The 16034-nt window shown below is 45.8% G+C and overlaps 1 protein-coding gene across 1 annotated transcript in view; it reads right to left on the bottom strand.

Annotated features, from left to right (window-relative positions):
- LOC121045535 (BDNF/NT-3 growth factors receptor) overlaps window positions 1-16034 on the bottom strand; it is a 410804-nt gene that overhangs the window by 53406 nt on the left and 341364 nt on the right. Inside the window, exon 4 of the mRNA XM_042287447.1 lies at window positions 3058-3388. Coding sequence (XP_042143381.1) covers window positions 3058-3388 — 331 coding nt within the window. The remainder of the gene's footprint in view (window positions 1-3057; window positions 3389-16034) is intronic.

The following is a 16034-nucleotide window of genomic DNA, read 5'->3' as shown; positions in this document are numbered from 1 at the left end:
TTAGAATATTAATTATCTTTATCTTTGTTGTTTTTGCTTACTTGTCTCGGAGCACAAAAGTCTGTCTGTCCCAATTGCTTCCTTCGCGACTCGAACCCGCTATTTGCCGCTGTTGGCGAACATTGTTTCATTTGGTTCCCCTTCCCTATTCGGATGTGACGATACCGGACACAGTCTGGCAGACAAGCTGCCCCACCTCTTGGGGTTTGGGAAAAATTGTGCGGGCAAATTGCCGGCTCGCGCCTGAAAAGCGCCACTCGAACAGGTTGCATTCGTCGGCCTTTGATGACGCGAAGGCCCTTGCCGAAGATCATGGCAAAATATTTTGCCGGTAAATGACCACACGAATTTGCCATTAGTCAGCCTCTATGGGCGTCTGCTCTTTGTTTTTGTTATGAAATTTTGCTAGTGTAATACGACTGCTAGCCTGGGTGTCTTGAACGTGCATGTATCACGCAGGAGTGGCACATGACCGCACTCTGCTACGGTACTCATCCAGATCTAAACGGGTGGGGATTGAACACCCTGGGTAGGATGTACTAGAGCTGGGAGGTGTGCCAACCGTGTCGGCTTCTCCGTACGAGCTGGGTATCGTGTGATTCAATTCTGTCGCAGGGGCCTGGGGTGGCGCTGCCAGTCACAGCGGCGGGACCAGGAGGCCGGTCGAGCAGCGTTTAGCGAGGCTGGCTTGGGGCGTTTTGGTTTGACTATTTCTTTGTGTTTTGCGTTGTGTGTGAAGCGATACAATATTGCGTGGCTGTTAGCTGTGCCGAAGAGACAAATGGACTCTCAACGATGTCAAATACTGCGAAGAAAAAGACAGCGGTGTTGTTTTTGTGCCGGTGTGCAACGTGGGTTACAACAACATATGCCAAGAGAAACACTCCTTGCTTCGGACGCCGAGCGGCGCCTCTCCTTTCGAGGAAAAAGATAGTCTGATTTTAAGCAAATAAAAAATTGAGTGCGTCACGCGTTTGCATTTTTTTTTTCTGAAGGAAAACAAAACGAAACGAATGTTGCTAAAGTTGAAGCCTGGGCGACTTGGTATGACATACTTAAAAGGTTAAAACACCGCAAAAAACGACACAAAGGGTAAAGGAGGACACTGACAGCGTTCTGTCTGCGTCCTCCTTTACACTGTCTGTCGTTTTTCGCGCTGTTTTAACCTTTTAAGTACAAAACGGATGCATAAAAAAAAGAAGAAGAAAAACGTCTAAGAAGAATGTGACCTACGTGACATGTCGAAGAAAACAAATTTCTCCAAGTGGATTGCTCTTCAATAAACTTCAGCAATTGAGGTTGCTCCGTTTACCTCGCGAATCCTGGTGTTTATTTTTATATAATGCATGCTCACTAGATGAAATCAATTCATACATTTCCTGGCCTATAAGCTTTGGCTCAAAATGCAGGTCAAGAAAAATTCGGCTTCATTAATCCATGCTACACAAAAACGATGTATTAACACCAGAACAAAAACTACGTATTTAACGGTCTGCAAAATGTACAGCCGCCGAAAAATAATTAAAAAAAAGCTTCGAAACTAAAGTGGAGAGGAAAACATCGCATATCATATCATAATCAAACTTCGCTTCCTTAATGCTGGTATGTAAGGTGAGATAGACAATTATTCTTCTATAAAAAAAATATTCAAAGAAGCGAGACTGTAAGTAACTTACCTCTCCCAAACGGCACTTGCCCTTCGAATATAAGCTTCTGTCACTCGAGCAAGTCACACTTTTTTACAGGGGTGTGAGATAGGATGGAAAGTATTTCGTTGTAAGCAAAGAGTTATTACAATAAACGCTAGAGGTTCAGGGGGCGCTCGTGTGCTGTTGCATTTTGAAGCAGACAGCAACCACTCTAAATTTGACTTCCGGTAATCCATTCCTACGAGAAAACGCAAATGCGTTTTTTCTTCCCGCTCGATTATAAGAGCAAATATCGATTAGTGTTGCGACAGAATGAAACGTTTGGAACGTTTTACAATGGGATGTACAAAAATGTGTGTCAGTTAGAGCGTTTTTCTTTAAACTTCATGGCGTCGAACACTGCGCTAAAATAGTCCAATACACATGTATAATACGTGTTTATGTTGCAGACTACTATTATAAGGGCACGTATTTACGCATATAGGCAATACTATTAAGCACACAGTGTGAATCAGCTTGACAAAACACCAAAAGGATGCTAATATATGCCAGATCAGACGATCAAAACAGAAGACAAGAACGAAGCACGGAGTTGTGGAACGAAAAACACGTACTGGATTAGTACGTGTTTTATTACAGCTTGAGTGCTATTATGGCTTGAATAAACCCTACGCACTTTTTAATTGTTCTTTTTGCTTGGATTGATAGTTTGTATCGACATATCACGCTGTACTAAATAGACCTGGGCCTCAAATTTTTGATAACTTAAACAACGCTCACTAATAAAAAACAAAACCCATTAACCCAATAAATTACCTTTTGATAGTGTGAATAAAGCTACATAGTACCCGTTACGAGTAAAGAAACTACGCTGATTTCTATTATTCTCCGGCGAAGAGACAAAATTCACGCGCGTTTTCCCATAGGAATACACAGGAAGACTGGCAAAGTAGACTGGTTGCTGTCTGCTTCAATTTGCAACCGCAAGTCCCGTAGATACAAGCGCCAGCTGAGCCTCTAGCGTTTATTGTAATAACTCTATGTTTCTAAGTACACCCTACCCCAGGGGCGGATTTAGAGGGGGGGGGGGGGGTCCGGATGTCCTGACCCCCCTCTTGATTTCTGCATGTGTAAAATTTAGGGCGTGAAACGAGGGAGAGGGTGAGGGGGTTCCTAAACAAATGGTACGCTGACCAACACCTGACCCCCCCCCTCAGGAAATTCCTGCATCCGCCCCTGCCCTACTCTACCCTGGGCTCTGCAGCGCGAGCTCTCCCTCCACGGGCTCCGAGCTGCGGCGCGCTAGCACACCTGAGCTAAAGCGCTCTAATATGAGTGAGACGCAAACACGCGGCCGGTCGGTCGCTTTTTCCCGACGAACAAGCCTAGGGTTCATGCGTGGCCGTACCCTTGTGCACTTTGCCGAAGCACCCTTCGCCGATCTCCTCGACGAAGCAGATGTTGTCGGCGCAAATCTCCACGTCGTGTAGCACCTTGCGCAGCGGAGTCTCGGGCGCGGACGCGTAGTAGGTCGGGTTGGTCACGTACTGCTGCATGCACTTGTTCAGCGAGCCGGGCGCCGAGCCCGGGCCCCGGCCACACCACTGACGGCGTCGGCGGAGCGCCATCACGAGCAGCAGTCCGACGACCAGGAGGGAGCCCAGCAGCGCCAGGAGACCTCCCAGCAGCGGCGCAGCCACCGGGGCGGGCCGGGACAGTTCCTCCCTCGTGCTTGGGTTCTGCGAACCAAGACACGCACGAGACGGACGCTGCACACGGGCGCCAGAGAGTTTCCAGGCAGACTGCGTATGCATGGATACGACCGATGCGCATCGCATCGAGGGGGGAGGGGGGGAGGACCAATCGCGTGAGCCCAATCTTCATCTCTCTTCTTGCCCATTGCCCAAACATTGTCGTCAAATCTCGATTCAATACACTACGGTCGCATACAAGTAAGCGCATTCAATGACAGCTACACAGGACGTGGCTTGTGTCACGTTTCTTGATTGTGATTCATTCTTCGGCATTCTTATCGGCCGGAATTTCAGTGACTGCGGAAAAATAATACGATGCCCGGGAATCGCCACGTCCCGCACTTCTTGAGCTGTTTGCGGCAATACTTTCCAGCGCTTGAAGAGCCAATCACTACCAGCTGCGAAGACTAACATGCGAAAAGCAAGAATCGAACAAAGTTGTAAGTGGAATATATATATACCACCGGTACTGGGACACTGATCAACTTTAGGGTCATTTAACTTGATAATCGAATTTCTGGCTATGGAAGGTTTCCGGCTTCTTCGTTCGCTTGTTTTCTTATGTTGATCGCTGCGATTGAATTTCGACGTGCTCTGCAGGAAAGTAGGCGCACGACAAGCATTTGGACAAGAACCGCCTGCATACTACCGCCACGTGATGCACTCGACATTGAAGCGATATAGCGTCCAAGTGACCATGCGATATCAGTGGCAAAAGGGATGAGTGACTTTTTGGCCCATGAGACTGACCATGGACACTACCACCCTCCCACCTCACTTGTTAAGTTTACCGAAGCAAGATCAGTGATCGCCGCGTCGAGAGCATCTCGGTGCAGCATACGTGCTGTGCTGACATTTCGGACAGTGCATGCGACATCCAGTCATACTCACAAAGCACTTCTTTGGTAAAACCATAAAGTTATATAATGCACACCAGAGGTTCAGCTGGCGCTAGTGTGCGGTTTGAAAGTGACGCATACAGATGGCAACCAGTATAAAAGTGACTTCCCGTAGTGCATTTCAAAGCGAATAGGTTAGTGCACTTTTTCTCTGCACCCAATTCTAAGGAAAAATATTACGAACAATTCTTATGTGAGAAATAGCTTGAAACATTTTTCAGTCGCGTACACGAAACTGTTGGTCAGTTACAGTGCTTTCTGTATTTAAAATTCATGGCAATAAACACCATTTTCAAAAATAGGGTCATGAGTGCATTTATGTACACTGTCCGTCACTGTTAGCTTAAACACGGCATCGAAGCTTTTTCTGAAAAGGGGGGGGGGGGGGGGGGGGGGTTACGTGCCAAACCAACAAAGGGAACCTCGAAAATCAAGAGAGCCGGCAGGAACTATACGCAGTAAACCTGGATCAGAGGTATAAGCACAAAATAAAATTGTATAAAATTGTATAAATAAAATAAAAGAAGCCCGTGGAACTTGGGCATCTTTCAGTCAATGAAAGCCCCAATTCGGGTTTTGTTGGTTTTCCCCGATTTTGATAAAACTCGCTCAGGAGTTATTTTTCGGGATTTATTGGTATTTATCGAAAAAGAGCCCCAGTTATACCCCAAGGAGGACATGATACAGGGGTATAATCGTCACGACGAGTTGGACCATAAGCACAAACATGTTAGTACTTTTTAATTAGTGAAAGTAAACGTATGATTCGAATTAGAAACTTGCTCAGCATCATCGCAAACTTCTAAATTACTCAAATTAAAAAAAAAAAGAAAAGAAAAAGACCTGGAGCGCGTGAAGCGGTGGTGGACTAAAGTTACCACTCGTACAACAGCCCCTTGGCTGTGGGTGTGAAAACGCGCCCGCGCTCTTTTTTCGTATCTTGTAACCAGGGTTTCTGCAGCGCCAGCTTTGCGCGTGTTGGACAAGTGGTGACCTTAGCAATAAAGAGTATTCACTGGCGGCCATATCTGTGTGCGCGGCTACTGAGCGCGTGCTGACGGCGAGCTTCCGCAGTCCTTTTGGAGCGTGCATTTAGCACCATCAAGGTTGCCGGTCTTAGCAGGCTATTAATCTGAGCTCGTTCTGAGCATGCGCTCTAAACATCGCCCTCAAATATGGCGTCCAGTGAATACCTCCTATACCGTGCTTCCCACGCGCTCCAAACCTTTTTGAATTGATCGATGTACTGGTTTTTGAGGAAGCTCAGGGAGTTTTTAACTAGAACAATATGTTTATTTTCATTAATTAAAAAGTGAATCGAGAGATATTAGGTAATTATCCTACATATAGCGGCAATCAGCTTCCGATGTTATGTCCCCCCACGGCCGTATAAAGGCTTGTCCTATCAGGATACTATAAAACTCGTGAGGCGACCCGACTCCGTCAAAAATTGTGAAAATTGAAGTGTCGGGCAGTCCTATGTCTGTTCGTACATCGGTCAAGCGAACAGCATGATTTCCTCCTCGCTTCCTCCGCTTTTCGGTAACCTCGGTCCTCGTCAAACTTGACGTCACACGCCACCTGCCAATGCTGTCCATCTGTTCTGCCAAGCCCTCGTATCCTTGGACATGTTCCAAAATTTACTCGATCGTACTCCAGGGTAAGGGTTTTGTACCTTTGCGACGAAAACCTACCCGCGTCCAGCGGCGCCCTCTTTGTGTTATAACGTGACACGACCCGCCAGAGCAGCTCGGATCTATTTGGGTAAGATTTAGAACACAGCCCTGTCCTTTCCCGTTTTCGGGACTTGAAGAGCAGCGGAGGCCTTCAGCAAGTGACCCACTCCCAACAGAGGCTGTAAGTGGCTGTCCGGACCCACATGATAATCATGTTCAAGGCTCCCATGAAATACACGGGCGAGCTCAACAAAAAAATCGTTCCCTCCAAAAAAAAAAAAAAAAAAAAAAAAAAAAAAACGGACGGAAGTGGAGCGCTGCGCGATTTATGTCGGAGTTGTATTGCCTCACCATTTTTGTGAGCGATACGTATTGTAGAATCCTGTTTGGACAGGCCACCCGCACCCGCACTTACACTCACCCACACTTACACTCTAAAAAAAAGCCCGTGCGTCTACTTTCCCGCATAACACTCGAAGAGCCAATCACCGCAATTTACGGAGGCAGATCAGCGAATGACGATGCCGAAACATGCGTTTAGTTTTAGACCAAAAAACGCAGTCTGAGTTGTGACATTAAGCAATGCAAAACGTCACGCTTGCATTGCTTAATGTCACAACTAAGACTACGCTTTTTGGTCTAAACGTATATTTCGGCATCGTCATTCGCTGAGCTGCATCCGTAAGTTGCGGTGATTGGCGCTCCGAGTGTGGTGGGGGAAAGTAGATGCACGTGCTTTTTTTTAGAGTGTATACTGCATTAGTGTAGCTTTCACGGCTATTTAAAATCAAGTTTGGAAAGTCTAAGAAAAACACCTCATGGAATAATAGAAAAGACAAACATACGTTTCTTGTTTTACGGCTTTTTAACTGCTCGTAAAGGTAAAAGGCGGGGGCAACTTTAGTGACATATAAATCTCGCAGATGATCATTATTAGCGTCATCGGGACGTTGACGCGCCTTGAACAGCCCAGCGTTCCTTGCAACTGCTACTCTTGCTGGGATTTGTCGTTTGTTTTTACTCATCTCATCTACTGCAGAAGATAGGATTGGGCCGGAAATGCCGTAAATTTAAACAACGTTCACTAATAAAAAAATTGCAATTACAGAAGTTACACTTTTATAATGCTAATGACGTCACCTACTAATCGCTACGACCCAAGTAGCAACGGCGATTCCTGTTATTCTCCGTTTAATAGACAAAATGCACGCTCGTTTTCCCATAGGAATGTAGAGAAGTACCGCAAAAGTGGAGCTGGGTGCTGCTTGTTTTAATTTGAAACCGGATGTCGCGTCTAGCGTATTATTAAAGCTTTCGTAACGCGAAGACGCGGTTCCTTGATCGCAGTGATCAGAGTGAAGGATAGACAATATGATTGAACTCGTGATTCAATTCAGGCCAGTTTTACTATGGTGATTTAAATCAAGCTTTACCGCACAAATAATCATGAAAATATTTTTTTTTTATTTTACCGTTTGTCTATCATTTGATTCTTTCTATGCGCATTGCGTTTCGTATTTCAATCAAATAATCAAGCATAAAAGATTTCTATAGGCCTGAACACGAGCAAAAAGAAGTGCTCTTCTGAGCGAAGCGTTCACCTTTCTTCCTACCTTCAACTTCGTTCGTCAGCTAGTCCTCTTTCAACAAAATCAAAGCGCAAAAGAAAGAAACGAAAACTGGAGAAGGATGGTACTATTACATCAAAATCAGAATTCGAAAAACAAAAAAACAAACAAACCGTGGCTTAGCTCGGCTATACTTCGTCTCACCCTACGATGGACTAAAGGCTAAAGCTACGGACCCCAAGATCCAATCACGAGCCACTTAGAAATTGTGCGGAATTTCGCTTCGATGCACGTATCGGTGCCTGAGTCTCGGGTCACTGATGAGGGGATGGGTGGAGAGTGGTTCGAATCGAAGAGCACTGAGTGACTCAACAATTTTACGTGGCAAAGAAAGACACGACATAGAGGCTCTTTGCAGCGTCGAAGCTATAGAAATGATGGGGCGCTTTTGGATTCGAGCATTATTCGTCCACCCCTAATCAATGTTAAGCGTGTCATAGCATAGCATGGAACGTGATTGGACCTGGCGCCCGTGGCTTTGGCTGTTAGTCCATCGTAGGATGAGACAAAGTATATGCCAGGATATACGTAGCGTAAGCTTAGGTTCAGCTGGTTATTCTTAGCTTTCCTGGTTGTCTAGGATTAGCTTGATTATCATGCTTACTGATGCTTCAATGACACACACACGGTATACGCATTATGTGACTAGTTCGAGATCCGATGAGTTAAGCTTCTCCGCTCTTTTTATTGCGGAGGAGGCACCCTGTAACCGAGCTTCGGTTGCACGTCAAAAGATCCCCAGATGGTCCAAACTAATCCTCAGTCCTCCGCTGGGGCATGCCAGGGGGGCTATGTTGCGCTTTTTGCACTCCCAGGAGACTAGGGAGAAGGAAGTGACGTTAACAACGCAGCAAATGCAGATTGGATGTTGATTTTGTTTTCTTCTGTCAACATCCAATCTGCGGTTGCTCTAGTCGTTTACGTCACTTCCTTCTTCCAAGTCTCCTGGGAGTGCAAAAAGCGGAACATAGCCCCCCAGATGCCCGTCGTTGGTTTGGCCAGATGTGCGCCATGTTGTTGTGTATCAAGCAACCCAGCTGCCGCCCAGAACAACCGGACAGCGCGAGCCATGATCTCGAGCGGGTGCATGCGCGCGGAGCGTGCATCGGGGACTGACCTATACTTCGTCTCATCCTACGATAGACTAAAGGCCGAAGCTACGGGCCGCCAGGTCCAATTACGTTCCACGCTAAAATATGATAGGCTTAACATTGATTGGACGAATACTGCTCGTAATCAAAAGGCGCTGCATCATTTCTATAGCTTCGACACTGCAAAGAGCCTTCGTGTCGGGGCTTTCTTTGCAAGTAAAATTGATGAGTCACTCAGTAACGTTCATTGAAGCGAAATACCAAGCAATTTCTAAGTGGCTCGGGATTGGATCTGGTGGTTCGTAGCTTTTGCCTTTAGTCCATCGTAGGGTGAGACGAAGTATAGGCGCCATACCAGTCCTGCCCGTTCCGTCACTGCTCCTCGTGCATGCGCAGTACGGCTCTCCAGGAGCCACGCGAAACTGCTCAACCTCGGCCAGTGTAGCTTACGCTACAAAATCAAATAGTCTTTTTTTTTTTAACAAACTGAAGCAAAAAACCTTGCTCTTTTTGCTTCAGTATGGCGGGCAAGACAGCAATCAAAAGTTGCTAATTAAACTACCCTTATTTACAGGAATTCTTTCTTCCGTATTGTTATCAGTGATCGGAAGAATCGATCAATCAGTCTGCTGAAAAATACGTCTAGTGATAAAGAATCTCTATTTGCTAGCTTCAGTGATATAAATCATATTAATCTTATTGAAATCAAGTAACTCTGATTTAAATAATATATATATCCTGATTGATATAATAAAAATACATTTTTCTTCCACCCTGGCCGGGAGTGAGTGACTCTCGGCGTGCTTTCTGGCAAAGCAAAGCTACACAAGTATGGAGTGCCCGTAACAGCAAAAGAGCAAAATATTTAAATTATAATCGCTCCTGCTGTAAACGTATTTAATCACTCACTTAGCAGACATCAGAAGCAATTACACACAATGTTTTGAATGTGACGTTTCGGCTATTTCTTAAGACGCGTGATTATTTCTCTTTCTCATCTATGCGTTTCGATATACGCCAACTCACTGCTTCTACACCACCCAGACTCGTTTGCCGATATGAGCGGCGGAGACTGCACATACGCAAGACCTTCCGAAAAGGGAGCCTGAAGCATTCCTCGCATTTCGTCAGCCGTCGAAGTGGGTGAAGTGGAGCTCAATGGATTGGGATGCCGTATTGCAGATTGTGGTTCTGTTTTAAACACTACAATCGTCTATTACCCTGCGGTCTTTGCCCTGTCCAGCATTCTATTTCCTTCACACTGCGAGGCAGTTTGGACTAAGGAAATATTTAGACCTAAAAGGGCTTCTCCCCAGGCATGACCTATGGAATGAAGAGAGGCGCCTAATAGATCGATAGGGGGTTGTCTACACTCCGCATAAAATTGTTATCACAAGGCGTTGGAAAAGGTTTTGTCTTTTTCTGCGTATCAACAAAGAACACATCGATCGCTGGCGCCCACCCACGCCAACGTCACTGCCGTCGACTCACTCGAGACGTGTCTGCCTTGCTCTGCCACATAGGCCTCCTCCGTTGCCCAGGGGGCACTGTGAAGAGCGACTTGTTTATCGATAATGAGTATTAGAAACTTGACCGTCTCACATTGTCACGTGTATCGCAGGGTTCCGTCTCTGGGGTTTGATTTTGGTCACCGCGAGAGTGAGAGCGAGCTTTAATTTGTCTGTCGCAGGTCTAGCGAAGATAGCGTTCGTAGACGGTTCGTCTGCTAATGCGATCGAAGAACGCGGTTTGTCTGCTGCAAAGCGCCATTCGCAAACAAAAATAAAACAAGACAACACGGTACTTCGTCTTCTAACAGACCGGGAAAAAAAGTTGATCGTCCGCTACGAGCCGAGCTACGTACGCGGCAAAGTGAGATTGTGCGCGGGCTAAAATTGTGATCGTCTACTTTTTCACATTGAAAGGAAATGGACAATCAACGCTTCGTTTGCAAATCTGAAGTTGTTCTGCTGCCGTACTCAAACTGACATAGAGCGTTGAATGAAGAAGTACTAAAGACAAGCTCATCAGAGACAGCGAGACGTCACTCGTATGATGAGTGAGACGCTCTTACCAAAATATTGCCCGACTGGGAACATGCGAACGGGTCAAAATGTCTAATTGGTTGATTACGCGTCGCTGTTGCACCACGTCCAATCAGCAGCCGAGACCGCTTTCACTGTCACCTTGACCAAAATCAAACCCAACACTCTAAAAAAAAAAAAAAAAAAAAAACAATCTGGTCGTAAAAGGAGATTTAGAGGTACTTCGGCTTGCCCATATTTTGCACCCTGAGAAGTTCTTATAAGCACCTCCTAAAAGGGTTCTTCGTGAAAAGCCTATAAGTATTTCTTTTAAGCTCCTTTTTTTGATGCGAAAGAGTTCTTCATCGCCCATTTACTATGGCTGGGCGTCGACTAAAATGTTAACTTAATGAATCTGCACCCTTTAATCGATTAATTATTCGATTAATAGGTTCCGTTTATTCCCATGCATAAATACGAGTCACACTGCTCATACCTCATACAAAAGGCAGTCCGCAAACACGAGTCACCGCAATATCCCTGGTTCGAATGCCGCCTGCCAAGTTTCTCCTTGAACTCATTGCCATGCGGCATTCGAAGCACGGGTCTCGCGGTGACTCGTGTTCGAATCTGTATGCAGAGTGCTCTTTGTATTATGTATAAGCAGTGTGAGCTCAGGTTAATAGGTTCAAAAAGTCCAAATGAAATTTTTTGCCGTTGCTCAATATGTGATAAACGGCGCAATGTACAACTTCGGACTTTAAATCAGTACCCAGGCTCACAAATTATTACTTTAGCCGCACAAGCTCAGAGGTTCGTTGATTTTCTCCGGCAATGGGGCTGCAGTGGCTGGGACACGTATAGCCTTCCCCACGTTTTTGCAGTTACAAATTTCGCCCCTACAGTTTACCTTGGGGCTAAATTTCACCTAATATGTATCTTTATACAGGTGAACTCGTCTATGTCTGCTTGGTGAAAGCGTTAATTTTTAAAATGTTTTTGTTAGTCAAAATTTAAACGACTAACCGGTTAAAAATAATCGCTATTAAAGCGTTAATCGATTAATCGGTAGGTTAATCGAGCGCCCGGCCCTATGGTACCTTTCTAGTGCCCCTGGGGGCGATAGCGCTTGACGCTAAACCGTTCTTTACGAGCTGAAAGAGTTCTTGAGGCGTCAAAGAACCTTGCAAAAACAGATTTTTTTTTTTGAGTCCAGCGCTTTTACAGGGTTTTTTAAGTTCATTACGAGTAACGAATGGGCTTTCAAAATTATCCAAACGTTGCATTCCCAACTCTCCGTAATTCAAGGAGGGTTTTTGAAGAAACGTTGGTTTCGTAAGGTTGTTTTTAATTCATACGAGGCGGAATATTGGGATCTCTAAGACATCGGGTGTTTAGAACAGGGCGTCGAACCGAACCCGAACCCAAAGCGAAAACCGGATCAAAACCGTTATTGACCGAACAGGTGAAAAACCGAAACCGAAATCCAACGCTTCATATTGAACCCGAACCGGAACGGAGCCATAATCTGATCTGGCGGTTACCGGTTCAATGAAAGCGGTTCAGGGCCAATTCTGTCAATATTTGGTTGCGGGCGTATTTCTTTCTTATACCATTGCCAAGACTGATCCTACATACTGTCAGATATTTTTACCTTTCGTATTTATTGCATGCGTAATAAAAAATACCTCATCATCAAAAACAGAGACACAAAAAGACCGCGTGGTCGGTGAGCTCGCTTAGTTTCCACCTCTACTTAGGCATATGGAGAGCTTCAACTTTACTTTGTTTCTTAGATTGACCCTGGCTGCGCGGTAGGGGCGCGGTGATTTCAAAGCACCGCTTGGGCTTGGCCGCTTGGCTACGAAATGTCCTGGTGTCGGAGTGGATTGCGCCACTCTATGGGGCACGAAAGCCTACGCGTCCGCGAATGTTTGACCTCAAAATGAACCGCAGTTGCAGTCGATGAGCCATTTAGCCAATCGAGCACCGACAGCGCACCTCGTGACCTTCTGCTTGAGTGCAGCGACACGCTGAAGGAAGGCGGGACAAGTACCGCGCTGCATCGGCAGTATAGTTTGTAGGGCCGCCTAGCTGCGGTCCATTTCAATAAAAAAACAATCTTTTCTTCCACGTGTGCGGTGTGTTACCTAACAAAAACAAAAAAAAAAAAAAAAAAAAAAAAAACAACATATGTCGTTGGATGCAACGTTACTCGGCCATGATTCGCCGACGCGCCGCACTTTCGAAGGAGGCCGAGGGGAGGAGGGGAAGGGGGGGGGGGGGGGGGGGGGAAGAAGAAAATGTTTCTTTGTACATTTTTTTTTGTAGGTTTGTCAGACTAGCAAGGGCCAGCATGCCGCCTGTTCAACCACTTTCTCATTTTTCCTTGAAGTCCTCTTTCATTGTCTTCAACTGACCATTCGAGAAACGTCATTCGCTGTGGTGGCATTACCGGAATTTTGTTCAGTAACTGGCACTTTCAAATGTGAGTGCTGTTATATAATATTATTACGCACTTAACGTTAATAATTCATGCTATGTAACTGGTTCTGAGTCCCTCAGACCGGGTCATTTGCATACAGCGTTGGTTGCGATAAAAAGTCAAAGTGAGAAGACAAGGCATTGCCGCGAGATGTTTAAAACAGCGTTTTTCCATCGGATACCGAAGCGCTGTCAAGATGTAGTCACATTTCATTATACGAGCGAAATGTTTTATCCCGCACCAAAAACAAAGACGCTTGGCCTGTATAACTTCTAAAATTCGTTTAGACACGACGAGAATGTTTTTTTTTTTTTTTTTTAACATGGTTCATGTCGTCTCCGCACGAGCGGCCTCGTAACCTTCGAGCCAAATTACTTCGGCCATTCGCAAGCAGCAGACTCCCGGCGATTGCTGCCCAACTTGCCGTGTCTTTCAAACCGTTTTGTGACAGGCACCTTACGGACGGGTGACCTTCTGAGAATGTTTTTAAATTATATTTTCGCAAGCCAACCTGTTGACTATCGAGAGTTGTCTGTTTGGCATGCGAAAAAGCCACCGACACCCTCTGGAGAGGGTCTGGAGAAGCGTGCCCAGTTGAGACGGGGCACCTCAGGGTCGTTGCCATCTTTGGTGCGTTTTAATGTTTTGATATTTTTTGTAGACTAACACCTTCTGCACGTGTTTCTGTTCGTTGGGAAGCTAGTGAGTAGGACTATTTATGTAGAACACGGTGGGTGGCTTCCCGGTAAGGCAAGGTCGACAACACGTTTGTCAGTATGCGAGCCTTTGGCTAACCTAAGCGAACGCTTTGGGGCGCTAGTTGAGAGTGGCCCAGCTGGCCGGTGAGCCGCTCGTCCAAAGTGTGATCTTCACAGCCCAGCGTGTGCGTGTTCGTCGCTTCAGAAAGCGAGCAAAGCACATGTTATGCGCACGAACACTAAAGATAGCACCGACCCCAAGCTCTTTTTTGAAAAATCGATAGACCCACCCCGAAATTACGCCCTCTTCTGGCACAGTTTGAAGTACTGTACAGCTGCGTGTGCAAAAGACACCATAAAAAAGGAAAGCCGATAGCTAATATATAGTTAACTTAAGAACAGTATATTGCAAGTAATAGCCTTGCCACATTAATTATGTCTTTTGCGCACGTTACTGTGCTGGGTTTTCAGATCTGCTTGAAGAGGGAGTAGTTTTGGGATTGGTCTATTGCAAGTATCTCGTGCTCAGAAAAGACTGCTGGAAGTGCTCGGTCAATATTCGAAGGTGGAGTTAGGAACCGGTTTGAACCGATTCGCACTTACTAAAACCAGTAACCGGAGTGATAAGTATTATGTGCGCTACCCTAAACCGGAACCGATCCGGAACAAAATACAATGCTTCTGAACCCGAAACCGAACCGAACCGAAATAATGACCGGTTCGACACCCTGGTTTAGAATGCAAAAACCTCAAAAAAGTTATTTTTAATTATTATCAGTATTCCATTAAGGAGTTCGTAGAGAGGAAATTGGCGATATTTGCGTTCGTGAGAGGTATGGTTTTTGTTGATGTATTAAACGAACTAAAAAGGAAATGCATCAGGAGCACGTTTTATGTTAACCGTCACCCTGTAAAGATCTTAACTGGAGTTTAAAATGAAACAAATAAAATAAAAAAAAAGCTACGTTTTAAATTTTAAAATGTTTAGTTGCATTTCAATAAGGAGTTGAATATTTAAAGCGAGGAACCTGGCAATTCCTGCTTTCGGGAGACACACGGTAGCATAGAGACGCATCGAAAGCACGCACGTCAACCGTCATGCCTGCAAAGCTTTCTAAAGAGTCTAGAGTCTGGCTCTATCTGGCTTTATCAAAATCCGGCGTCCATACGCCGTGTTGACCGCACTACCGTAAGGAAATAGAAACAATCGCGCAGAGCATGTGGTGGGTCAGTCAGTGCGATTTATGAAACGTCGACAATAATCCCTGGAGAAGGGGAACAAGGGGGACAAAGGACAAACATAAATCTCCAATGTTTGTCCTTTGTCCCCCTTGTTCCCCTTCTCCAGGGATTATTCTCGTCATTCTTGTCCAGCTCGCTTGCACCTTCGCATTTAATTGCATTATAATTATGAAACGTGTTCGGCGAACGACGACACCTACAAAACGGTTTGTCTGAAGAAGGCGATGGTACACAGAAGCAATGATCCAGCGAAACGTCGTGCTCGCTCTCTGCGCAGACAGCAGACGGACACTGAGGTTAGGCTAGGTTAGGTTAGGTTAGCTTAAGTTAGGTTAGGTAATTCACTGAATGCTCTCCGTAATTCGCATTGACTGGACCATGCGTGCACGAGAGCAGAAAGGTGCGCAAGTATTTTTGTGTTTAAATCTTGATATTTACGTGCGAAACGAGGTTGCCGCTGGATAGAGTAAAAAAAGATCGAGGTATGTACACCTAAGCATTCCTTATGAGTTGTGAATGCGAAAGCATGCAAGCCGCTCGTCCGCTCCCTTTTTCGTCTGCTGCGTACTTTTCGTCGCCGGTCGGCGTGGGTGCTCCCCTGGTGACCTTGGACGCTCCGCGCTGATGGACACTTAGCGCCATGGAGTGAGCGGTCGTGGAAACTGACGAGCGCAGCGGCCAATGGGAGCCCCGTCGACGCGCGCCAGCCAATGGAACCGAAGGAAACTATCTGCCGTTTTCGCGCTTCAGACTGATGACGTCAGCTCGCTCCATGAGAGAGTTAATGCTTTCGCATTAATAACGTGGCTCTACTCGCATCGGCGTTCTTTCACTCGTGCCGACTATAGAGGACGGACTCCAGGGAGCGAATATGCGGCCAACATCCGA

Source organism: Ixodes scapularis, unplaced genomic scaffold (genome assembly GCF_016920785.2).
Source record: "Ixodes scapularis isolate PalLabHiFi unplaced genomic scaffold, ASM1692078v2 PGA_scaffold9__187_contigs__length_104089568, whole genome shotgun sequence".
In the NCBI taxonomy this organism is placed as follows: Eukaryota; Metazoa; Arthropoda; class Arachnida; order Ixodida; family Ixodidae; genus Ixodes; species Ixodes scapularis.
The sequence above is the reverse complement of the archived record's forward strand: the minus strand, read 5'-3'. Positions and strand labels throughout refer to the sequence as shown.